Below are 25,855 nucleotides of genomic sequence, written 5' to 3'. Positions count from 1 at the left end.
AAAGCCCCGGGGCTCCCAATTGCCGAGCTGTCCCCCTGGGAGTCTGAGCGGGTGTCACCAGCACCCCAGACACACACACATCACTTGGTTTTGCTTTCTGCTCTCACTGAACCTCGGAATCGACTTACAGGATCTTAAAGCCAGAAAGGACCAGAAAGGACCATCCCTCTCCCACAAGTATCTGCAGAGCCCTGGGGTGACAGGACCCTGGGTCTAGTGTGACATGGGTGATGAGCAGCCTGTCACTTGAGGGGACAGATTAGGTATGAGAAACAACTCCCAGTTTGGGGTAGCAAATTCCCAGGGCAACACTGGAAACATCTTCTCTGAAAGGTTCCTGGAGTTCCCATATTCTGCTCCCTCACTTCACACCCAGCCCCTGGGCCACCCAGCAGATTATTGGCAGTACTGGATGAAGTCTAGGCTGTGGCCCCACCTGCCCTCACCTTAACCCCCTGCCCCCCCCACCGCCTCAGGCAGGAGCACGTCTTTTAAAGGCCCAATGCATTTTTGCTTTAGCTGAAATGAGAACTGTTTCCTATTTGTTTTTGTGTTAAATCTTGCCAGCTTGATTTAAGTCCCCCTGCTGTCAGTCACCGATGGGAAATTAGCAAACAGCAGGATGCAGGTTCATGAAGACTGGAAACTGGCAACACAGACTACAGGCCTGGCCCAGGGCTTGCAGACCATCACTGTCACTGAGGGAGGAAACAGAGCGCAAAAAACTCTCCCAACTTTAGCTCCAGAGGACTCCTCTGGAACCTACTAGCCTAACACCCTTGCCTAACTCTGTTCAACAAGGAGCATGCTTCCGTACTCCTGGGCATACTCCTGTACTCCTGGGCCATACCTCCAGGAGCAAAGGCTGCTGAAACCACTGGCAGCCAGTTCTGCAGAGACATGGGAAATTGGGGACAGGGTCGGTGGGGTGGGGGGTGGGGGGAGATGTCCCCATTAAGACACCTTAAGGGGGAACCTCTGGCTGTGGGTCATTACTGCCCTAACCCTGGCTTCTCCATCTGCAGGGGATGAGGGAGGCTAGTGCAATCTTCTGGGTCTTCTGGGGTCTCAGCTCCGTTGAGAATCTGATCAGTGGCAGAGGCTCTCCAAGGAAGGATTGCCCATGCATGTGTGTGGGTGCAGCCACACAATGGGAGTGTGATTTAGGGAATTCTGCAGGCCCCTGGGACCCTCCATGGATCCCAAGCACTGCCAAAACAGGGGCCTCCCCCGGGAATGGCTGTTGCTGGCCCAGTGCCTGACACTGCATTTGCCCGAGGTGGTGGCTGCTGGCTTTATCCTGCCCAGGAGGGTGTTCCTGTCATTGACAGGAACCTGTACCTGTCATTGGTTCATTGACACACCCTGTACCCTGCTAGGTTCTCAGCAGCAGACAGCGCTCTCTTGGTGCTCACTCTGGCCAGCTCTGTCCAACCCTCTCAGGTCGTTTACAGGTGAGGTAGGGAAGTGAGACAAAGTGGGTGGTGTTCCATTTTTGGCCTCAAGTCCTCGTGTTCACTCGGGAGACAGTCTTGGTCTTCAGGATGTGCAGCTCATGTGTCATTGCCCCCTGGGCGGCCCCCAAACACCTCACCCCACCTCCACCTATGCCTACCTGCTTCTCCAGGGCTGTGCCAGCCCATCCTCCCAGGCAGGCAGTGTTGGGGGAGAGAATGGGGTGGCCCAGGGTGACGCCCAGGTAAGGACACAGGTGGGTAGGACAGTCTGGGCCTAGTTACAGAGCCAGAGCAGTTCTGCCTTGCAGACAGAGCACTAGGTGGGAACAGGGACAAGATTTGAGGGAAGGGTGAGCCAGGGGCCAGCTAGTCAGTGGTCACGGTCACAGTCTCACTGACTGTAGGCTAGACTCACACACTGTGAGAGCTCTGGGGGAAGTCAGGCCTCCAACTTCCACAGGTTCCTTGTTGACCAGATGAGACCTCCTGCCCCGCCCCCCCTCCCCCCCCCAATACCACTGTAGCCAGGGGACTGGGATGCCCCTAGGAGGAACCTGTCCTGTCCCAGACCTGGCAGTGCCCCAGTGCCCTTGCTCTGAGAGCTCTGTGCCAGGTTCCCTGGTCAGGAGGGGTACAAAAAGCCAAAGTGTCTGAGTGTCAGAGCAGAGCATGATAGGCCTGTCCAGCACTGCCCTCATCCTGATTCAGTGGGGTCTGTAGCCTCTGTGATATGATGTGATGTCATGTCTTAAGAGGCACTTGAAGCCTGGCCCTGGGAGGGGTGTGTGGGATTGAGGGGGGAGGTGGGCAGGATGGCTACCGATAGGCTCCCTGGGGAGCAGACTACCCTGGGGAACCAGTCTCAGCTCAGGCCACACATGGCCCCAGCCTGCTATATGGTGTGCCGGCCTTAGCTTTGGCGGAAGCGGGGGGGGGGGGGGGTTTGCTCAGCTATATGCAGGCTCAGCCCACTTGCTTGTCCAGGGGGAGGTCATGGCAATTTCTCATGAGAGGAAAATGAAATGGCAGGATGGTACCGTGTTCCCCATGGGCCTGTGCTGATTCCCATACCACCTTCCCTGTCACTCAAACCAGGGTCTAAACTCCAATGCTTGTACTCTCCAACAGAGCACCAGCCCCACAGCTCCAGGCGCTGAGGCACCAAAAACAGGCACAGGTAATGGCAAATATCATCAAGACTATGTCTTGTCCTTGAGCTGAGGGGCTGTCTCACTTTACAGATGAGGAAGTCAAGACTGGATCAGATCATCCAAGCTGAGAATGAGCAGGACCAGGGGCCACATCTGGCCAGGTACTGCTCCCTTTTGCCTCCTGGGATCCTGTCCTTGGGCAGACAAGGCTAAAAAAGGAGCCAAAGGGGATGTACCTGGGAGCCCAGTGGGCACTGAACAAAGCACCATGGAGTAGAAGTCTCCACTTAGTGCCTTTCCTTCTGGCCCAAGGGTGGGAAGCCACCCAAGAACCAAAGGTTGCCTCAGTCAGCCCAGGGCCTTTGGCTGAATGGGTTTATTAATGAAATTAGAGAAAGTGCATGAGCCAGGGATATGCCAACTGGAGGTGAGGAAGGCAGGATTAGAGTGAGCTGTGGCCCGGGCTCCTGGGCCAGCCTGAGCGTTTGTTCTCTGGATCTGAGGACATGTGTCCAGTCGGGAGCCATGTGCAAGGGGAGTAGGAGTGCCTTTTGCTCCACTGTCAGATACCCAAGGCCCCTTCCCTTCCCTCAGCTGACTGCTACTCTAATCTCCCCAGAAACTCTAGACTGTCAGAGCCAGTGGGGCCTCAGGGGCCCTACAGATGGGTAAAAAGGGGTCCTGCAGGTAACCTGTTAGCACAGAAGCATTTCTGGTGTTGTTCAGGGCAGTTGAGGGACTCCCCTGGGTTGCAGACGTCCTATGTCCCCATCTCTGCTGGTTACTGAGGGTCCCCAGCTCAGCTTGGCCCCCACTGCTCTCAGCCTCCTTCCTTCAGTCTGTTTTTCCTTTTTTTATAATCTTTTTTTTTTTTTTTTTTTTTTTAGAGAGAGAGAGAGACAATGCGAGCAGGGGAAGGGCAGAGAGAGAGGGAGATAAAGAATCTGAATCAGGCTCCAGGCTCTGAGCTCCGGGCTCTGAGCACAGAGCCCGATGTGGTGCTCCAACCCACAAACCGCGAGATCAAAATCTGAGTGCAAGTCGGTCAACCAAATGACTGAGCCACCCAGGCAACCCTGCAGTCTGTTCTTGATAAGTGGACAAGTTGTTTTTCAGTTCTCGGATTATAGAAATCCCTTAAAACAATAATAATCTGTGTCTTAAAACCCAGAGCTGTTCTGATGTGTGCGTAAGGAGCAGAGCTAATGCGCTGGGGAAATTAATTACCCCACTGGTCTGGGTAGCCAAGTCGGATGCGGGCTGGGAAGTGTTACCATGAAGCACAGAATGGAGACATTCTGTGGTCAGCTGAAGGGGCGTCCTCTAGAGCAGATCATGTGGCAGAGGGGGAAATGCACAGATTGTGGGAGATGCAATGGCCCCAGCAGACCCCGGCTCCACCATCCCAGGGTATGCGGGCACCAATGCCCATCCCAGACTGCTGGGGATTGTTTGCAGCACCTGGGACCTTGGCTCTCCTGCAGGGTAGTCAGTGCCCTAGCTCTCCATGCCCCCTTCAAACAGCCCCTGGGTCTTGCCTTTACTGGCTGCTCCCACAGCGCCCACAGCCAGGCTGGATTCTGCAAGGTCCACATTGAATACAGATTATCACCCCTACCTTTATCCCAATCCACCCAGGCCCTGATCCTGATGCCTCGGCCCCCCTTCTCTCCTGCAAGTTGGTCTCTGGGGCAGAGGAGGCCCTTCTGGCTTCTCTAAACCCAGACAGCTGCTTCACAGGGGTGCCTTGAGGCCAGTGACAGCGAGCATGGGGCCAGTGGAAATGGGTGCTGGCTGAGCCACCCCAGCCCTTCAGGGGCTGCGTGATATCATTCTCATTTGACCTCAGAGGAGGAAGGGACACAATCATTTCTGTCCCTAGATGGTGAGATTCTTGCACATAAGAGGTGTGTAAGAAACGCTTCCTGAATGAGTATCACAGGGCTTGTCCTCTCAGATGGAGAAGAATACTGGACAGGCCCTGTCTCGAGCAGATGGTCTCACGTTAGTCTGCTAACGTGCTGACAGAGAGAAAGCAGAACTACCCAGCTCGGAGTCTGCTTCTCTGCGCAGAAAGGATTCTCGTAAATCTGCCTGGGGAGAGTGGGAGGGGGAGCCCAGGACGAGCGTGGAGTCACTCTGGCAAATTACTGTTCTCAAGCGGGATGAACGTGAACAGAAATAACACCTGCGGTCACAGGGCCAGAGTAGGGAAATGCTGAGGAGGCTGAAAAAGGGGGACACTGCCTAGCTTTTCAAAAAGACACAGACGGTGAATCCTGTAATTCACCTATCAATGAGGCTGCCTGGAAGGGGCCCTTCTGGCTAGGCTTTGGGGTCACTGGCTGCAGTAGGATGGTGAGTGTTTAACAGCAGGTTGGGAGGACGCTGATTTGTAGCGTCCGCCAATTTCTGTGGTGTGAATACGTTCTCCTGGATGATTTTAAGCTACCAACATGATGTCTAACAGCTCATCAACTTCCTAAAAATTGAAAATTTGGCACTTATGAGCTGGTACTGGGCAGCTCTGGCCCTCCGGTGGGCTGGTGTGCAGAGAGGGAGGCTCTGTTGCCGCCACCTTGGCTTTCAGTGTCCTCTGAGGCAAGTAGTGGGCCAACTCTGCCGGCACAGTGCTGACAGTGCCTGCTTGCCCCCCTCCCTCCTGGTTCGTCAGCACTAGGGCAAGAGGCCGACCCCAACTCGCCTATGAGGGAGGCCCACAATGGAGCCCAAGCTAGTCGACTTCCTGTTTGGGGAGGGCCACCAGGCTCAGAGATCCGAGGAACGCTGTGGAGGTCCCTATTGCAGATTCTGCCAAAGCGTGTGGCAGTCTGTCACAGTGGAAGAGGGGGAGGGATGGGGATCGCATTCCAGCTATGCTTAGTGACAGCCTGTGCCTGTGGGGAAAGGGGCCTCCAGTGACACAGCAGGAGGTGACCACCATGGAGGTGTGGCTGATATGCTCAATGGCAGAGCTGGGTCCCAAGGATGAGGAGGTAGGGATAAATGAAAGGCTGTATTAGGATCCCAAAGTTCCACTATACAGAACGGAGCAGGGATGGAGGAGCTGGCCATGCTGAGCAGCAGGTGGGCCTGAGCCCTGGGCTGAGGTTCATCCTTCTGTTTGGCTGGTATGGGACTGCAGACTTACTCCGGGCAAGGAGCCAAACACAAAGGTAGACAGAAAATGGGAGCCCGTGGAAGTTCTCAGTGCAACAGGGATGAAGGAACATAGGAAAGAGCTATTGACAATGGCCTCAGTGGCTGCATGTCTCCCTGGGAACACAGGAAAGGAAGTCTCAGCCCAAGGAACTGACATATCAGTTGGCAAGTTCTGTGGATCACATATAGGCATCAGGCTGTGCTGCAGGGGAGTGACAGCTGATGGCTGCTGCCTTCTCTACGCTCCCTCCACTTCACCTCTGCCCATCACGGGCTGGAGCCAACACTCTGTGGGGACTCATTTGATGCTCAGGGTGGCCACACACTGAGTGGGGGCCATGGGCTCACTCCCAGGGTTCACTGAGGTGAGAATCAGATGGCCTTAGCCCTGTTAGTACTATGACAAGGGCTGGGCAACAGAGTAAGGACCTTGGATGGGCCCAGAGTCTAAGGAGCCCACATGGAGGCAGAGGGACTGTTCACAGGTACTGACAGCACCTCTGGGCCACCAGAAATCCAGTTGTGAATGCATGTGTGCCTGTCCCCCTTACAGCCAGCCACAGAGAGAGAGCTGGTCTAATCTGTGGGAGGGATGCCGCTGTGGAGAGTGTGTGGCCAGCTGAGCCCTGTGCCCACCTGTACCTGCCATGGGAGGCACTGTCACGGCCCAGCTCTCTTACTGCCTTTGCCTCTTCAGAGCAGCTCAGATCTGTGCCTGGGGTTGTCTACTCCAAGGAACCCAGGCCCCTCTGCCAGCCAGGCCCTGCCTCCTGGCTCTGGTCCAAGAGGTCTCTGATGTCCCAGGGTCATCCACAATTTGTGGAGGTTGCAACAAATTGGATGTGGCCCTGGAACATCATGAGACTGAAGGAGCTGCTCAGGGAGACCAGTGCCTGGGGGGCAGAAGGAAGGCCAGTGGCCTCCATGCAGGTCAATGGCATGCCTCCCTGGAATTGTCCCAAGTCCCCATGGCACAATTCCTGGATCTATGTCCTCGACCAGTCAGGAGCATGAGGCAGAGAGGGGATGTACTCTGCTCAGGCTGCCGGTGGTCCTGGCACTGATGGCGTGGGGGCAGGGACAACTGTGACAGCCACTCAACTGTCCTGAGCCCAAGGGTGGAAACCAGTCCCGCCCCAAGGCCTTCTGTGGAGCACCCCTGTACCTACAGGATGTGGGGATTCTGGAGTCCCCTGGAATCTCTGAGGGAGCACTGCAACTCCCCATCCTCTGAGAGCCCAGGGACACATGATGCATGATCTCTAGGCCTCAGTTTCCTTACTTGCAAAACTGGCTGGTTAAGGACACTAAAGGATATATGAAGTCCCTTCTAAATCTAAGCAGAAGTATCATCCACATCTGGCTATTTCTCATTCTAATCACCTCCTTTGGACCAGCTCTGTGATCACCAGCTCTGTTAACAATAGGTAGAAGCCTGTCTTCCTGCAATACAGTGCATCACCTTTAACATGCCATTTTGTGACACAACACAACGTTGCCATTTCATGACACAACACAACGTTTTAAAGTGCCAAAACCAGTTCCCTTTAGGGCTGAATGATAAAGCAGTCCTAGGGTGTGGGTACACAGTTTGTAAGACAGCCTTGAGCAGCCCCCTCCTCTGGGGCACACTGCACAGGCCACCCCTTAGGGCCCGGCACTTTCAGGGGCTCCCCAGAAGGGCTGAGTGTCCCAGTGGCTGTGCACCCAGAAGATGGGACTCTGAACTCTGGCTCTTCCCCAGCCTGCATGCTTCCTGCCCAGTCCAGTCTGCTGAGCACCACTGTGTGCCAACCCTGTGCCCATAGCACATGCCATCTAGGGTGGGTGGATGACAGGGCTGTGGGCCTGTGACCTGTCTGGAGTTCAGCTCCCCTGGGAACTGAGGGCCCCAGGATGAGGAGGAGGCCCCAGCTGAGGGCCAGAGCTAGGCAGAGGTAACATCGATAGTCTAGAGTCTGGTTATGTAGCCCCCGCCACCTGCTGAACCTGACCCCCTAAAGGGCATGTTCCTGTGTTCTACCCATTGCCCTAGGGACCCTCCTCAATACACATCAACCAGCTGTCTGTTGGATAAGCAGTGGGGATGCCAGGGCTCCCACATTGAGCCTTGCCGTGGCCCAGAGCACCTGTGGTCACAGTTGGTCCTAGATGAAAGCAAATCAAGGGACACCCCTGGGAGCTGCTACCTGCCAGGTTCTGAAGGAGGGGCAGGTATCCCAAGGCAACATGAAGGTTTGTAGAAATGATGCTGCAACTATGCTGGATGTGTGCCCCTCTCCCCACCAGCCACCCCCCTCCCTACCCCCCCAACAGCTCCTTGTGCTGCTTGGATGGTTGGGCTCACCTTGGCCTCTGGCCTCGAGTCTAGGCCTTACATCTGCACAGCAGGTACACAGCAGGTGCACAACACGTGCACAACAGACCCTCTACAGGGCTGGGAACACTAACAGCTCCACCAGAAAATGGGTAACTAGTGAGCTCCCTGTGGGTTTTCACATGAGAACACTTTGACACTTCCTAGGCAGGCCTTTTAATCTGCCCCTTCTGAAGAATCCCCATACCATTAAGCAGCCGCAGAGTCCATTAGCAGATCCACAGGGGCAGAGATTCAGTAGCAAATGCCCACCCCCTGTGCCTTCCCACGGTTCCCAGCAGGGTGTTGGGGCCCTACCTGGTGGGATGTGTGATGAGAAGTTGGGTGAGACGCCCACAGGGGGCCTTGGGCACATAGCCTCTTGGGGCTATCACAGTGGGATAGGTGCTTAGTCGGCACACCTCTGCGCCTGAGGGGGGCCATGGCTGAGTCTCTGAGTTTAAAGCTCTGTCTTTCTTTATTCCTGGAAGAGGCCAGGGACAGGCCCAGAAGGAAGGCGGAGCTGCCAGGAAATGGCTTTCCCAGAAAAGGCAGGCCAGAGGCAGGGAGACCTGGTGTGGCCCCAGGCTGTAGGTGTGGCTCAGGGAGGGATCATGACCTGTCCTAAGCCTGGGCACTCCCATCTATTCCCCCACCAGTGACTGGGACAATAGGCACAGCCACCCCACAGGATCAGTCAGGTGACACATCCTTGTGCTCTCTGAGGGGGCCGGCCCCATGTGGCGACAGTAGAGGCCCACGTGACTCTGGAGGCCCCAGGTGCCTGCTGGTACTGTATAGGGGCATGGGGCCCCAGGTAGGCCCAAGGACCCATTAAATCCTTCCAGGATGAGGGTGGGGAATCACAATCAAGGCTGGGCCTGGCTTCTTGCATCTGCTCGTTGCCATGGTCCACGGACACCCGGAATCTGCCTCCCCCTGCCCAGGTGCTGCCCTGCGCTTGCTGTAGCCCTCCACAGCCCTCCACAGCCCTCCACGCCCAGGAGCCTAGAGATCCTGACGTTACCCTTGGCAACGTGCTGACGCAGATGCCAGCGGGCGGTGGGTGGGGGGAGGTGGTGGTGGTGGCTGTGGCTCGTTTGCCAGGCATGGGGGCGGGGGGCTCTGCCAGCCCGCTGTCAGAGGGAAGACGAGACCTTGAGAGCCGAGCGGGGGAGAAGAGCTCTGGGGAGCCATGTCCAGAGCCTGGCACCGGGCCCCCAGGTTCCCTTGGTTTCTGCAAAAATCACCATGGCTGGTTCTTGGCTGCCTTGCCTTTGCTGCGGCCCAGGGAAGACAGTTCAGGGCCCTTGAAAAGAAGGCATGGGTGGCAGTCCTGTCCCATCCCCTATGGCGGCACTTGCCTTGGCCGGGCAGGAGGAGGACAGGGGCACAGAAGAGGTGGGCCAGCGGTGGTGACGGGAGCTGCCTGTAGGCGCCGGCAGAGGCAGGCTCTGCTTTCTGCCTGGCCCGGCTCTCCCCTGGGCTGTCAGCCTACCACAGCGGCCAGCCGGCTGGAGGAATCACGGAGGGTATTGTCTTTCCTCGGCAGCCTGTTTGTTTTCCATCCCGAGATATTGCTGGTAGAGCATGAAAGGTCACAACTCTTTGGAATCCAGTGAATTTCCAGCCCCGCTTGAGTTTCTCATGAGGAATTTCCTTTTCTGGGGCACAACTACCTCCCCAGGCCTGCTGAGACCAGGGTGGCAGCAGTGGTGGGGTGCAGGCCTGGCTGCTAGTCCCTCCCTTCAGAAAATGCCCTGAGCAGCTCCAGAGCCTGGCAAATGCAGGCTTCCCGGAAACACCCCTCCCCCCACAAGCCAGGCCGGCAGCTGCCAACACTGCCCAGGGCTGCCCGCTGTGCCACCACAGGGACAGGGCTGGGAGTAGGCTAGTGATGCGAGGGCCTGTGTGGGGCTGCCTGTCCAGTCCTTCGTCCACCCAGCCCAACTGGGCAGCCATTCACTTGCCCACGAGAGGGGACCCACCTGTACTGACAGGCTGCAATGGAGGGGTGTGCTGGTGTTGGGGTCAGGGAAGGCCTTTCAAGAAGGTAACACCTGAGATGAGACCTGAAGAACTGGGGCAGGCAGAGACAGGGTGGTCACACACTTAAGGCTGGAGACAGCAGAGCGTGTGAGTGAAACAAGCCCACGAAGGTCAGAGGAGAGAGGGGAGGGGCAGCAAGGAGGCAGGCATGGGCCAGGTGGAGCAGGTGGGGCCTCAGGCAGGAGAAGGCCTGGGCTCGGGCCCATCTTTAAGGACACTTGGGTGGCCCCCTGGCTGATAGGTTCAGAGAGCAGAGATAATAACCAAATCCCTCCATGAAGCACGTGACCAGCTCAGGCCCCAGGCATCCTGCCTCCCACGTCCTGCCACACCTGTGGGCACTGGCTTGGTTGACAGAACCTGCCAACAGACGATCTGGGAGCCTGGCCCATTGCTGGAGGAATTTGCCATGCTTGCTCTGGAGATGACAAATGAGGCAGCCCCAAGATCCAAGGAAGATCTGGGAAGGTCCCAGAGCACAGGCTACCACCAGCCTCAGGACACAGCAGACACAGGCAGAAGCCTGGAGAGCTGACCACAGGAGTACCGTGTTCTGGGGCCTCACCTGAGCAACTTGCTTTGCATCATGGCCTGGTCAGCCCCAAGTCCTCTGCTCACAGCAATGCCTCATCAAAGAGCCTGACCTCGCCCGTCGGCTGGGATGTTCCTTCTGCCCAGAACCACACATGGCACTGAAGTGGGTGCAGGCAGAAGAATAAGAGGAACTAGAACCCCTAGGGACCACATAGTACTGGGAGCAAGGCAGGCCCTGCCCCGTGGATGCGGTGTCCTCAGCCCAGACACCCTCATACCATCACTGCCTGGCACGGCCTTGGAGAGACCCCTGGATGCATACAGGAGAGACGAGGGGAGCCCTGCCTCTGTCTCCGTAACTACCTGCAGCTGTTTCTTTCCTCTTCTCCAAGAGGCCAGGCTTCCTTGAAAACCTGACGAAAGCTGAAGACCTTCTCTCTATCCACAAAAATGCTCAGGCACCTGGCAGGATGGCCACAGCCCGTAGCCATCCACAGACTTTCTTGGGGCCACAGGGCCAACTAAGACTCCCAGCTAAACCCAAAGAATAAAGCCACCACCTGCCTTAAAAAAAGACTGAGTGAAGGACTAAGCTCCTTCCTTGCCATTGCCCTGGTTTCCCGAACCCTGTAGGGTCAGCGCCCCATCCCTGCCATTTCTCAGCATGGTGGGTCCCCCTGATGACTATTGTCACCCTTTCCCCTGCCAGCCCACCGACTCCCTGAGCTGCTGGCACCCACAGTCCCATACCACCTACAGCTACTTGCAGACTTCTGTTTGCCCCCATGCCCCCCACCTCCAGGATCAAAGATCTCTTAAGAGCAGATTCCAGGTCTTTGCTCAGTGCTTCTGCCGGGCACAACACCTCCTCTGCAGGACAGCAGGGTGGGGCAGCCTTGGCCAATCCCATCCCATCTGGCTGCTCAGCCTCCACCACCACCCCTGGGCGCCCAAGGAGACTGTGTTGCTTGTGCACTGGGCCTTTTGCCTTGGTTGAGCTGCATCGGTTGCCCACCCTCTCCTTGCCAGTGGCCTGGCTCCCTTCCCTGCCCAGGCTCCCCATCGAGCCCCTCACTGGCTCAGCACCAACCCTGACTGTACCTCCCTATGCTACATACAGTCTCTGGGGCCTCCACCCACCACATGCCTTTGAGCCTCCTGCCCCACACAGTGGTTCTCAGCCTGGGCTGAGGGCCTGAAAGAATCCCCATACCCACCCAAATCCTGGGGATTAAACCTCAGAAATAGTTCTTAACCCTGTCACTGCCAGACTCCCAGGATCCAGATGGGGTTATGGGGCCATGGCTGCAGTTCCCAGGACCCACAGTGCCAGGGATTGGCAGGAGTTTTGTGTACTTACTGAGTTGCCACATGGACCAACAACTGGATCCCTAGCTTGGGCCTTGTCTCCACTCTCATCCTGCAGATCTGTCAACCTCCCTCCCAGCCTCCAGCGTTACCCTCCCCTACACCTGAATGCCCCCCAACATCACCTGAAGTGAAGCCCCTCACAGGGCCGAGCTTCCCCAGTGACCTCCAGGTGTCCTCTGGGCTCCAAGCAACATGCTCTTGGGGCTGTGGAGCAGACCCCACTCAGCAAAGGGATGGCTCTCCATGCCTAGAGTATTTCAGGCATCGGGTGTGGGCTGCTCGCGGCACTCAGGCGGGGGCTACCTGGGCACCTAGGGTCTATGAGCACCTAGAGGGCAGTGCTATCAGCAGCTGGATGAGGGCATCCATACCCGGTGAAGCCGAGGGTATGGTGGTTACTCAGAGGGTATTCAGAGCCCCGAGGGCCTGTCAGGGTACTGAGGTCAGAACGGGACCTGCCCATGCTGGGGCAGCCACTGAGAAAGGTGACAGCAGACACTACTCCAAGGTCCTGTAGTGGCCGTGATACCCAGCACATTGCACACTGTGCTCCCAAAGACAGCATGTCGCTGGAACCACCCTGGCTCCCCTTCTGACTGCAGTCTCTCCTGTCCTGCCCTGCCCATACCTCAAGCCCACCCCCTTCCCAGGAGCCAGCGGTGGTAGGAACAAGCAGAGGAAAAGCCTGGCACACTCACCGTCTGGTTGTCCTCATAGAGTTTCAGGTCGTAGCCACTAAGCTCCACACAGAAGATGATGGCTGTGACACCTTCAAAACAGTGGATCCATTTTTTGCGCTCTGATCTCTGCCCGCCCACGTCCACCATCTTGAAGGTGAGCTCCTTGAAGGTGAATTTGTTCTCCACTATGCCCGTGGTCATGTCCCGGGAGCGCAGAATGTCCTCGACAGTGGGGATATAGTCGGGCGCGGCAATGCGCTCCAGGTCGTTCAGGTAGTAGGCGGCGTTGTCCTCTAGGTGGTACTCGCTGGAGCGGCCGAAGCAGGCCTGTGCCCCGGGGTCGGCCCACAGCCGCCGCATGACCCCCAGCAGCTCGGGTGTGATTTCACCCTTGCTCTCGGCAGGGCCCGTCAGCGCGAAGAGCTGGACTGCGTCGTAGGCGCGGTCCGGGTTATGGAAGTCGATCTTGAGGGCGGCCAGGGCACGGATGATGCGGGTCAGCGAGTCGATGGCGTTGTAGATGATGAGGGGCTTGTACTCCTTGCAGGCCTCCAGGTTGAAGCCACCACTGTGGATGATCTTCATCTGCTTCACGATGGTGCTCTTGCCCGAGTTGCTGGTGCCCAGCAGGAGCAGCTTGATCTCACGGCGCTGCCGCTGGCTCTCTGAGCGCAGGTGGCGGTCAATTCTCCGGGACCGCCGCGCCGCCTCTTTCTCCTCTGAGCTTTGCCGACATCCCATGGTCCGGCAGCGGCGGGCCCAGATGCAGAGCAGGGGACGGGGCACCTCTCCCTGTTGCCACCAAGCAGGGGATGCTGAGATGCAGGCCGGGTATGCCCGGCAGATGGAGCCCCTCGCCCTGGAAGCGCTCAGTGCGGGTGGGGGGGCGAGGCTGTGCCACGCTGCAGCCCCTGCCCCAGCACCTCTTCTCCGGCTGGCATGGCGATCTTCTGTTGCGAGGAGGTGGCCGAGCCCTCCCTCTAGTGACACTCCACCTGCCCAGGCCAATGTGGGGCCTGATACGCCGTAGTCATTCCCTGTTCTCCGACGGTGGGAAGCTGTACTGTAGCGGCTGCCTAGGCTGCTGCCGTCTGGTTGCTGGTTGCTGTGGCGATGCTGCTAAGTGCGGCTGGAAGGCCAGCCACTGGTGCCGCGGGTGCTCCCTGCGGCCCCCCTGCCTTGGGCATCCGCCCTTCACCTGCCAACACAGAGAAGAGGGTGAGCCTCCTCCCACTGCAGGCTGGGTGGGAAAGGGTCAGACCTCGGACGTCGTCAGGAAGCAGCCTGGGGAAGAGTGAATCAAACCCCCTCCCTTCCTCGGAACTCTGCTGAGTCGTGCCCAAACCACAGCAAAACAAACGTGCCTGGGAGCCACGCCCCACACCCCTCCTGGTGAGCCAGTTTGCCTGAAGTCTGGTGCTTGAGGAAAGGGTACCCAGAGTCATACCAGCGTTTTCAGAGTGAGGGAGTGAGTACGGAGCCCTGCCACCCCTCCCTGCCCACTGGACCCAGGCAACCTCCCCCTCCCAGAGCCTCAGTCTCTGGGTCTGGTGGTCATTAGGATTCAATATGGCAATCCTGCTGTGATGTCCCTCCCACGGCCTCCCTCACCCTCTACTACACTTGCTGGGACTGTACCCACATGTGCCACAGCATCCATGGGTCTTGGCCCCTCCTTGGTTTATGGTGAGGTCCCATGCCAGAGTAACTGGATGACCCCCACTCACCACCAGCTCTCAGGAGCTAAGTCACTCCTGCTCTCCCAGGGCAGGACATTCACCAGAAGGAGGCTGGCCAGGCCTGGCAGCAAGCAGACAGGCAGGGAACAGAGCAAGGTGGAGACCCCAGGCTGGGAGCACCACGGGGTAGATAGCAGCCTGGCTCCTGGTGGGTGAGGGGGAGGGAGGCTCAGGCTAGGTGGGCCCAGTTAGGGGAGCAGGGACTGGGGGGGTGGGATGCAGGGCAGCAGCCATATGGGGGAAGCAAGACAGGCCAGAGTATGTCTGAGGGCATTAGGAAATGCTGAGTTCAGGGCAAGGCAAGGGGGCAGCCCACCGGCTTCCTGGTTTCAGGCCAAGTCTATCATGTCCCTGCCTCCCACCTTGATGGTCAATAAAGAATAGTTGTGCTCATGCCCTAGGCAGGGCCTCAGCACCTCAGTGCCCAGCCCTAGCCAGCCACCTGCTGACCTAGGATGCCCGGATGCTCTTCCTGGGCCTCCCCCATTGACCTATGAGCAGCTGAGCCAGAGCCCTCCCCTCCAGGGCAGTCCCAAAGCTCAGGCTCTGCTCTCCCCACCTGGGAGCCTGCCCCACACAACTCTTGCCTCCTTCTTCCAACCTCTGTCCCAGCCTGGCTGCCCCCTGCAGCCTCCTCATTCTGCCATGGCCAGTGTCCTCCCCTCTAATGTCCCCATTCCCCTCATGGTAGGTCCTGGTTGGGAAGGACCCAAGGTGCCTGACAGATCCCAAGACCCAAGGGCCTCATCTCGTTTCTCCACCGGTCCATTCTCCCAGCTGGCCTCTGTGCCTGCTAGACCTGGCAATTCTGCTCCAAAGCAGGCCCTGAGTGCCGGATCTTTCCCTGGCCCACCTGCCTCTGTGGCCAGGGGCCCTATAAGCACCTCTCACACCACCTCTCCCTCTCAGTAGAAACTTCATGTGCCCCCAGTGCTTCCAGGATGATGAGTTTCATCCCAGCTGTGTGGCCTGGGCACTTGACTCCACATCACAGAGCCTGTCTCTCACCGGTCACAAGCATCTGTTAGAGATGAAGTGTTCAGTGCAGAGCCTAGTCCCCAGCCAGTGGCAGCCAGTGCCCCAGTGTCCTCATCACTTGTGGGTGCCTGTCCCCAGAGGCCTGGAGCAGCACAGTACCCTGCATACCACGGGAACTCAGTAAGCACTGGTGGGAGAGAGGAAGGGAAAGACTCAGGCTTGAAGAGACTGAGGAACTTTGCTGCTTTTCCACAGTCCCATCAGACTGAGGATGGGGGACATGCTGGGTATGTATCCTGTGTAAGCAGAGGTCAAGGAAGGGATCTGAGCAGCAGTGAGTTCCACATTGTGGAATTACATGGGATTTTTTTCTTCTTTGCATTTTACCATATTTCTTGTATCTTCTTGATGAACTTTTGTTGTAAGAAAGGTTTTATAAACAAGAGTCAGGGCTTTAACAAGGCCCTGTCTCTCATGCTACCCAGGACTTGTCTCTCTCCACCCTGGACTCTGAGTGTGTGGAGCAGGGACCCAGTGGCTGTTCCTTGGTCCCTACTGATGACCCAGAAGCCCCCTGGGTGTAGAAAGGAGTCCAAAGTCCCCAGTAGCTGCCGCCCAGGGCACCACTCCTGCAGGAGTGCTGATGCCCTCCTTCCTGAAGGCAATGCTAGACAGGCCGGGGGTGCCCCATGTTGTCATTACTGTTTTCCTCAATTTGTGCTTGAAAATCTAAGGTACACCCAGGCCCCAAGTGACCAATTCTCTCTCAGTTGGTTAATGACAGGGACAAAGATCATCCAGAAGGGCAGGTTCCTTCCACCGTTTACTGTCACCTAGACAAGCAGCAAGAAGGCACCAGGTCTCCATGCCTTGGGGCACCCTGCAGTGACCCCAATCTTGGGACGTGGTCTAGCTCAGACAGGTGACATGGCCTGAGGTCGTGCAGGCCAGTCCTCTGCCTCCATGCAGAGCTGCACCCAAACAGACCAAGACATTGGCCGCTTCCTTGCAGTGCTGCACATGATCGCCCTGCCTCCAGACCCTTCTCAAACCCAAATCCTTCCCCTTGCAGCTTCGGCCCGCGGACCTCTCCAGGCCCAGCACAGGCTGTGCTCTGGAGGGCTGGCTCAGTCACCCCAGCCTGCTCATCAGTGGCCCCCTCGCCTTGCTCCTATACCAGAACTCCACCTATTCTTCACAGGCCAGCTCACGCGTGGCTGCCACCCCGCCAGCAGGGCACCTTGTCCCTGCCTGTGGCCTGAGTCTCTTTCTACTGTGTCCTTTCTTTCTCTGGTCTCTCCTGCCAGGCTGGGGTTTCCTCAAAAAATGGTGATGCCCTTACCAAACACCATATACAAAAATTAACTTAAAGCAGATCAAAGACTTAAATGTAAGACCTAAAACGACAGAATTCATAGAAGAAAGCATAGGTCAAGAGCTGCATGAACTTGAATTTAACAATGATCTCTTGGATATGACGCCAAAGGCACAGGCAACAAAAGAAAAAAATAGCAGGGGCATCTGGGTGGCTCAGTTGGTTAAGTGTCTAACTTCGGCTCAGGTCATGATCTCATAGTTTATGGGTTCAAGCCCCACATCGGGCTCTGTGCTGATAGCTTAGGGCCTGGAGTTTGCTTTGGATTCTGTGTGTGTTTCTCTCTCTCTGCCCCTCCCCCACTCATGCTCTGTCTCTCTCTCTCAAAAATAATAAACATTAAAAAAATTTAAGAAAAGAAAAATTAGACAAACAGGACTCCATCAAAAATAAATTTTGTGCATAAAAAGGCACTATCAACAGGTAAAAGGGCAACCTACAGGATGGAAGAGACTACATGAATTTCCTATATCTGATAAAGGATTAATATCTAGAATATACAGAGAACTAAAACTTGGCCACAAAACAACCTGATTCGAAATTGGGTAAAGGACTTGAATGGACGTTTCTCTGAAGAAAATAAATGGCCAAGAAGTACATGAAAAGAAGCTCAACATCACGGACCATTAAGGCAATGCAAATCAAAACCACAGTAAGATATTACCTCATACCTATACAAATGACTACTATATTGAAAAAAAAAAAACAAGAAAAGAATAAGCAGAAATTAGATCCCTTGTTCAGTGTTGGTAGAAATATAAAAAGGTGCAGCTGCTATGGAAAACAGTATGGCGGTTCCTCCTCAAAAAATTAAAAATAGAAGGGCGCCTGAGTGGCTCAGTCAGTTAAGCGTCTGACTCTTGATTTCAGCTCAGGTCAGGATCTCATGGTTCATGAGTTCGAGCCCCATGTCAGGCTCTGCACTGATGGTGTGGAGCCTGCTTGGGGTTCTCTCTCTCCCTCTTTCTCTGCCCCTCCTCCACTTGCTCCCTCTCTCAAAATAAATAAATAAACTTAAAAAAAAAAGTAAAAATGGGGCGCCGGGGTGGCTCAGTCATTTAAGCATCCGACTTCAGCTCAGGTCATGATCTCACACTCCGTGAGTTCAAGCCCCGCATCGGGCTCTGTGCTGACAGCTCAGAGCCTGGAGCCTGCTTCACATTCTGTGTCTCCCCCTCTCTCTGCCCCTCCCCTGCTCATGCTCTGTCTCCCTCTGTCTCAAAAATAAATAAAAACATTAAAAAAAATTCTTTTTAAAGTAAAAATAGGATTACCAGCAATTCCACTCCTGGGTATTTACACAAAAGAATGGAAATCAAGGTCTTGAGGGCATTTTTGTACACCTGTGCTCACAACCACATTATTCACAATAGCTAAGAAGTAGAAACAATCCAAGTGTCCGTTGGCAGATAAATGGATAAGTAAAATGTGATGCACCCATACAAGGGAATATTATTCAGCCTTTAAAATGAAAGACACGTGCTTCAACATGGATGAACTTTGAGGACTTTATGCTCAGTGAAATAAGCCCGTCACAAAAGGACACTGTATGATTCACGTATATGAGATCCTTAGAGCCATCAAATTCAGAGATAGATGGTTGCACAACATTAGTAATGTATTTAATACCACTGAACTGTACACTTAAAAATGGCTAAAATGGTAAGTTTTACATTACATCTATTTTAACACCCAAAAAAACCCCCAAACAATAACAAAACAAAACAAAACAAAACAAAACAAAAAAACACACAAGTCTTAACAGGTAAGTCACTCCAAAAATAAAAATAGTGAGGAGGCCAACTTGTGCAAGAGAAAGAGGCAGGCTCCTGCCTGGTCCTGGCTTCACCCACCAGTGGAAGGTCACTTAGGGCCCACATCATCCGTCCTGTGGACTGGAACACCTGACCTAGTGGCCCTCAGCTGGTACCAAGATTCATGAGAGGGTGAATCTCGCAAACCCAGCCTTCAGTCCAAAGCTGCCTTATCCAAGGAGGTGTGACTTGTGTTTTGGAATGACCCCAAGGCTAAGGGCCGAGCTTCTGAGAATCAGGAGAGCAGTTTGGGGGTAGTGGGCGGGGAGCCTGGGGCTGGCCACGTGGTCCTTGACCAGGGCAGCCACAAGGGAACATGGGAGTAGAGGGGAAAGAAACACAGCCAGGTGGCGACTGTGTGCACTGGGCCAAGTCTGGGAGCTTCTGCCATCTGCATGGGGCAGCCCCCAACAGTCACATCCGAGGTGGGTCCCTTTATTAGAGGTACCCTCTTCCTTCAGATCACCAGAATCAAACAAGCAGAAGGCCCACTCGGAATTCTCCCTGCGGCTCTGCAGGGCTCGGCCACATTCCAGGGTGTATAGAACTGGTGGTGGGGAACAGGGATGTGCACTGACATATGGAGGGAGGCCTGTGAACAGGAGCTTTGGCCAAGGTCCAAATGGGACCTCAAGACAATCCCATTCTGAGGGTCAGCTTCTTTGCCTTTATGTGAGGCTCCTGCCAGTCCTATCTCTTTTAGTCTACTCTGGGCTTTAGTGGGCTTCTTTAGGACTCCCCGTCAGCCTAAAGACAAAGGGCCAAGGGCAGGATGACCACTTTGTTCCCTGGTTCAGTAAGTGCTCACGGTTCCCCAGGGCCTGACACCCACAATCCCCCACCACAGCACTGCTGGGTCTGGCTGGAAACTGAGCAAATGGGTGAGGGAAAGAGTGCCAGGCAGAGGAAAGGCATGTGCAAAGGCCCTGTGGGCGAGGGGAGAGATGAATCACGGTGTGACTGGGGAGATGAAGGAAGGTCAGAGTGGCTGGACAGAGAGAGGAGTCACAGGTGAGAGGACGAGGCAGGGTTGATCAGAGGTGCCCACTGTGTAGGTGCCTATTTGTGACCATGTGGGTTGAGTGTGTGTGTGGGGGGGGGGGTTGCACACTTGCAGATGTGTGTATGTGCCTGTTTGCAGGACTGTGTATGTGTGTGTGTAAGCACTGGTCTAGGTATGTGCCTGTGTGCAGGTCCGTGTATGTGTGTGGGAAAATGTAAGTGTGTGCCCAGGTCTGTGTGTGGCTAGCTGTGGTGTGCCTGCAGCAGAGTGTACAGGGAGAGAAGGTATGGGTTACAGTGTGGAGCTGGGCTGAGGTGAGCGAGAGGGGCTGAGGGGAGGAGTCAGGGGTTACTTACCACTTATTGGGGCTGGGGCTTTGAGCCTGGCATTGGGGTGGGGTTAGGGGGCACTGTTGAATGAAGCCAAGACCCATGCCTGAGTTTTCACAGATGGAGGGAAGTCAGAATCAGGCCAAAGGCAGCAAATTGATGGAGAAGGGTGCCAAGCTGCAGAGTCGGGTCGGGGGCGCTGGGGTGAAGGCTGCAGGTCTGTGAAGGTGGGCAGGGCCTGCTTCCTGACAAGTGACAGGTGACCATGAGCAGATGGTGAGGGGAGTGTAACTGCTGGGTCAAAGGCCCTGAGGTGAGAATGTGCCTGGCCAGTCTGAGAGACAGGAAAGAAGGTGGGTAGCTGGCATTGAATGTGAGGGGCTGACAGTAGGAGGTCACTGTAAGGGGTTCTGCTGTTTCTCTGAGCAAGTTGGAAGCCAACCAGAGTGTGAGTGAGGAGTGCCCTATCCGAATAGAACAGGGTGGGCTCCTACATGTAGTTATCCAGGTGACAGGGCAGCAGCATGGGCAAGGGCTAGGGGAGGGGGAGGCAGGGCTGTATGGTGGACAGTGCCTGGTGACGGACTGGGGTTGGTAACACTTACGTCCACTACTGTCCTTGCTCACGGCTGAGTTAAGGGCCAGGACAGAGCAGGGCGGAGCAAGGCTGTGCAGCACCTTGCTTTTCTTGTGTGCATTTGTGCATGCTCCCCTACAGAGGAAGAGAGCCTAGGGCCAACGTCACCAAGGTGTTGCCCAAGCCAGGCTAAGCCAGGGGTCTCCAAGGAGAGAAGACAGCTTATCAGCTTACAGGCCTGGAGAAGGCCTGGCCTTGGCGGGTGGGACTCGCTCATCACCAGGAGGGAGGTGGAAACAAGAAGCCAAGCCCCTCACTCTGCGGACTCTCTCCCTACCCAAGGAAAGCCCACTCCAAGCTGAGACGCTGAGTCCTGGGCTATCAGAAAGGGGTAAATCGGGGGTGGGGGGCAGAATTTGGTCCCATTGAGGAGGCAGGCCCACATCTAGACTGAATAAATGGAGAAGCATGGTTGTGTTTGATGCCCAAGCAGAAGCCACTCAGATGGCCAGCTGTGGGCGAACAGGGGTAGAACCCCAGAGGCAGAGGGCAGCCCAAGTCTCAGGGCCAGCAGGCAGGGTGAGACCACATACCCAGGGTACCAGCAGGCCCCCGGGTTTCTTGCAGACATGACACACGTGCCCCTTGGAGAGTGCTCAGCCCCAGTGTGGGGATCAGCAAGCAGTCTGAGGTCCTGGGCCTTTCCATTCCCCCAGAGCTGCCCACTTGTCGCCCCCCATGGAGGCCAAGCATCAGCCTGCCTGGGCAGGGCTATGACTCAGCACTACTGTCCCCTGGCCCCGCACCCCGCCCCAGCTTGCTCAGACACCTTCTGCTCTGGCAGCAGCGGCTCTCCCACCTGCCAGCTCCACCTTGGCACCTGGCAGCTGCTCTATGGTGACCTGGAGTGGGAGGAGGGTGGAGGCCCAGCCTGGGTGTCTGTGACTTCAGGCCCTTCCTTGCATAAGGGCATCTGGGCAGAGCAGGGAAGGCTCTGCCCCAAGTCCCAGTAGGCTCATGTCTTAGGGTTTGCAGGCACTGTCAGGAGAGGCATGTTGGGGTACCCTGACATATTGAGGTCCACATGCCTCTCCTGCTTACTGGCCTTGGCTTACAGGTCAGAGAGGCTCCCATCACCTTCTAGGGGCAAACCCGCCCATGTTGTTTCCATCCCATGTTGTTTCCATCTTCTTCTAAAGAGCGGGTCTCCCTCCCCGCCCTCCGGAACCGTCATCCCTGCGTCAGCTCCCACCGTGGCTTTATTTTAGAAACACAGGGTCCGGAAAAGCCTCTGCCTGTACAGTCACTGATTATCGGTTTTCCTCCCCTCTTAGTAAGGAAATGTTTCCCACTGCCCTTTCATGCCTGGCGCACTAGAATCCAGTGTTCTACTTTTGGTCAACATTTGTGCACACTCCTTCCTGCCTGAGTGTCATGCGCTGGGGTTCCTTGTCTGCACCCTGATTTAGGTCTTCTAGAACCCAACCTGGACCTGCAGGGTTCTTCTTAGTGGCTCTTCTGTGGTCTCGCATAAGCTGATGTACTTTCACTGCCCCGTTCTTGTGCTGGTTTGGACTTCCCTCCCTTTCAATTCCCCACTTCTCCCCTGTCTGAACACGGTGAGGCCCAAGCTGGTATGTCACCCTCTCTAGCACTGCTGTGCCCACCAGCCAGCACCCTACGGGTGTGTTACTGGCCCCGTCTGCATGCATCGCCCTAATGGTCTGGTTGCCAGAGCCTGGCAGAATCTTCACGGTGCCGTATCCTTGTGTCCTTGGACCGTCAGGGATAACTATGGGCTGGGCCTGGGGAGGGTCTGTCCCAAGGAAGCTGGGCATCGTGGTGTCAAGGCCAGGCTTGGCTTCACTTTCCAAGCCCACACTCTGCCTCCTTAGGCTGCTGAGGCCAGCCATGGTGGGGGACACAGCCGGCATCTCTCTCATGTGTGGGTCAGCCCTTCCCCTTCCATATGTGGGACAGGTGGTGCGCACCTGTCCTCATATACATGTCCTGTCGAATCGGCCTTATAGCGTCCCAGGGACGTGGGTATGACCATACACATGTAGGAACTAGGGTTTGAGGAGCAGGGGGTGCTTCCTCAGGGCTGCCTGGCTGGCAGCCTGTGGGGCTCAGCCTCCACTGGGGCCTCCGACTTCTGTCCCCACGACACAACCCACTTACCTGCTGTGACTTACTCAAAGTTTCTCTTTAAATTGACTTGCATTTTTAAGTACTTTAAAAATGACTTCGTATTCATACTTAAATGGAAGCTGAGGTTGCTGTAGGCAGAAGGAACCTAAACTGTAAGCTGGTGTCGCTGCTGCCTGCAGGGACGCTGGCCATGGAAGGGCCAGCGGGGCGCTGGCTGTTTGTTAAACAACTGGGATTAGCGCGCTGGAGGGTGTGAGAGCCACACTGGCACCAAACTGAGATTTTCTCCTTGAAGGAAAGGGATTGAGAGAGAAATGAGAAAGGATTACCCTCCTCACGGGGAGGGCAGCTGCTGCTCACAGCTGTGGCCTCAGGCCACCTTGTATGATCTGGAGGTGCAGATGGATACACAGGGAACCCAGGCCCAGAGGTCCTCTAGCTGGGACCCCCGGGCTGAGACAGTGGGGTAGGAGTGCCAGCCCCACATCCCTTGTCCTCACTTAGGCCAGAGACCATCTCTCGTCTCAGGAAAGAACACCACTCTGACCTCAGGAAGTCACCCCCTCTTCTGCTCAGTTCCATCTGCCTGTTCATCAGGGCACCCTCTGCTGCTTCTCCCATCACTAAATGACCTAGCACGAGGTGCAGTGGGCATCTGTAACCAGGCCTGAGGCCTTCTACACTCAGATCCAAATGGGCAATCAATCAATCAATCAACTAACCACTAGGCCCCAGACGATCATCACTGCGCCCTCTGGGAATCAAGCCTAGTGTGTGGCAGCTCAGCTCTGGACTTGGGGACATGGGCAGGGGAGGCGTGGAACAAGCTGAGTCTGTGCCTGGAGGAGCTCATATCCTGGCTGGGGAGACCATGAGCAAATAAGTGTGAGAGGCCATTTTTGATAAATGGCAGCGCCGTGGAGAAGAGGGAGCAAAGGCATGTGGCGGGAAGATCCAGGGAGGTGACAAGACACGATTGAAAGAAGCCACTGTCATGTAAGGGTGGGAGAGGGGGCCAGAGCAGGAGGCAGGCAGGGTGAGGACACCTGAGGGGGACACTGCCACAACTGCTCAGTTGGGCAGCAAAGACCTGCCTGGCCTGGGCCCAGCTCACAGCAGGCCCACCTGAGCAACATCCTTCCCATGGTTCCCTAGGGAGTGGCTCAGTGACGGCTGCCATGGCAGGGACCAACTCCTCCCAGGGGCCAGAGGGCAGAAACTGTGCCCACTGAGACCTTATTTCTCCCATGAAAGTGCCTTTGGTGGTGGTGATGGCGGGTGCATCAACCTGCACCCAAGAACTGTGGGCAGTCTGCTGCCAGTCCCTAGGTGGGGCCCTGGACATGTGGGCTCCCCAGAAAGGCCGGCAAGGCAAGGCCCAGGAGTATGGCTGAATGCAACATGTCTCCCCCACTTTAGAGCTTGTGGGCCTGACCAGCATCACGTATAGCAGAATCTGGGTCGGCCCATTCCAAATGCTCCAATGGTTTTGGACACAACAACACATATTTCTGGACTAAAAAGTCTTATCTTCCTGAGGAGATAAAAGCCCCTGCTTGCCTTGGTGCCAGTAACACTGGATGGAGGACAGGGATAGGCCACCCTCCTAGGAGCTGCCCTCTGGGGAAAGCTGGCCTCCACACCCCACCCCTTCCTTCCTGGGATCCCCCACCCCCCCACCAGAAGCCTGGTCCCTGCCTCCCTGGCTGCGTTCCCCACTCCCCTGTCACAGTGCCCTGTCCCAGCCCACCCCACTAAAAACATCCCCCTCTGGGGCCAAGCAAGAGCTTCCCCCACTGTGAGAGCCCCCTCACTGTTGCAGCACCAGGCAGCCCCCTTGGAGCCTGAGGGACTCGGTGGAGACTTGCCGCCTGGCCCTGTGTGACCTTGAGCTAAGTATCATGTGCTACTGGCTCGGCACTGGGACTGGACTTCACCCCGGGAGAGTCCAGCAGGGATGCCCAGGACTGGCCCTTCATAGGCCTCTGGGCCGCTGGCTGCCTTGCAGGTGCCTGCCCTGAGCATACCCACCATGCCCTCAGGTCGGTCTGACCTCCTATTCGAGGCCCACCTTACCCTCCCTCTCCTTCTCTGTTGCCAGCTCTGTAGAGATGTGTAGAACAGATGGATGGGTAGATGGACGAACACCAAAAATTACTGGTTCACAGCTCCAAAGCTTCCCAGCACTCCCTTCTGAGTGGGTTACCTCACATGACCTTGCCTGGGGTCCTGTGTGGTCTACTGCCGTCCACACCGGGCCTCTGAGACCCCAGCAGGGGACTCTGACCCCTCTGCCGGTGCCTACCCTCCCCCAAATGTCCCAGGGCATTTCACCCACCCCTCCCCAAACTGCAGGCAAGAGTCCTCCTGAGCCTTCCTGCCTCCCCCTCCTACCACCCCTGGGAGTTCACCCTGCCCTTTCCCACCTCAGCTGGTTTGTAATCCCACCCAAAACTCTATCCTGACCGTTTCTCATCCTGCTGAAAATAAGAGAGGAGCCCGGGGAAGGCATGGGGGGAGAGAGCACACCCGTGCACCCCACCCCTCCCACCCTGTGCACCAGCATCTCCTGGTCTCTCTCACACTGAGAAACCCCACACTTCCCTTCAAGTTGCTCCTGGACTCTCCCCTGGAGTGGTCCTGAGGAAGGGGCTTCCAGGTTGGCTTGCCCAGGAGAGAACTCTACAGTGTGGGCAAGCAGACCTTCCCATGCCCTTGTCTGTTACTGACCCATCATTTACAAGCTTTTCAGGTAAACAGACCTACCCCTCCTTGTTCTAAGGTTAAAAAAAACAACAAAAAACCAACCCTGTAGTTCCCACCAGGGGTGCGTGCGTGCATGCGTGTGTGTGTGTGTGTGTGTGTGTGTGTGTGTATTTATTATAGGTATATTTTCAAGATCGGTTAATGACCAAAAGTTGCCATCAAAGTTGGGACTTCTGGCTGGTTGGCATATTGAAATATGACTTAACACAGGGAGTCATAAGAAATGATAATACGAACTTTAAACATTTTAATTTAACTTAAGACAGATAATCATACATTCCTTTGCCAATTTTGGGGGCGGGCCATCTTTTCTCAGAGCACAGGCTCACTTATTGGAGTTACTGTCACTGTTCCTTCTCAAAC

At 55.9% G+C, this 25,855-nt stretch overlaps 2 protein-coding genes across 2 annotated transcripts in view; one reads left to right on the top strand and one right to left on the bottom strand.

Annotated features, from left to right (window-relative positions):
• Nucleotides 1-25,855, top strand: part of RSPH14 (radial spoke head 14 homolog) — a 79,439-nt gene that overhangs the window by 31,323 nt on the left and 22,261 nt on the right. The gene's annotated exons all lie outside the window — the stretch shown is intronic.
• GNAZ (G protein subunit alpha z) overlaps nucleotides 1-25,855 on the bottom strand; it is a 52,893-nt gene that overhangs the window by 16,459 nt on the left and 10,579 nt on the right. Inside the window, exon 2 of the mRNA XM_030336462.1 lies at nucleotides 12,779-13,958. Coding sequence (XP_030192322.1) covers nucleotides 12,779-13,501 — 723 coding nt within the window. The 5' untranslated portion in view covers nucleotides 13,502-13,958. The remainder of the gene's footprint in view (nucleotides 1-12,778; nucleotides 13,959-25,855) is intronic.

The sequence above is a fragment of the Lynx canadensis genome, chromosome D3 (genome assembly GCF_007474595.2).
Source record: "Lynx canadensis isolate LIC74 chromosome D3, mLynCan4.pri.v2, whole genome shotgun sequence".
Lineage (NCBI taxonomy): Eukaryota > Metazoa > Chordata > Mammalia > Carnivora > Felidae > Lynx > Lynx canadensis.
This window is presented reverse-complemented; position numbering and strand designations above follow the sequence as displayed.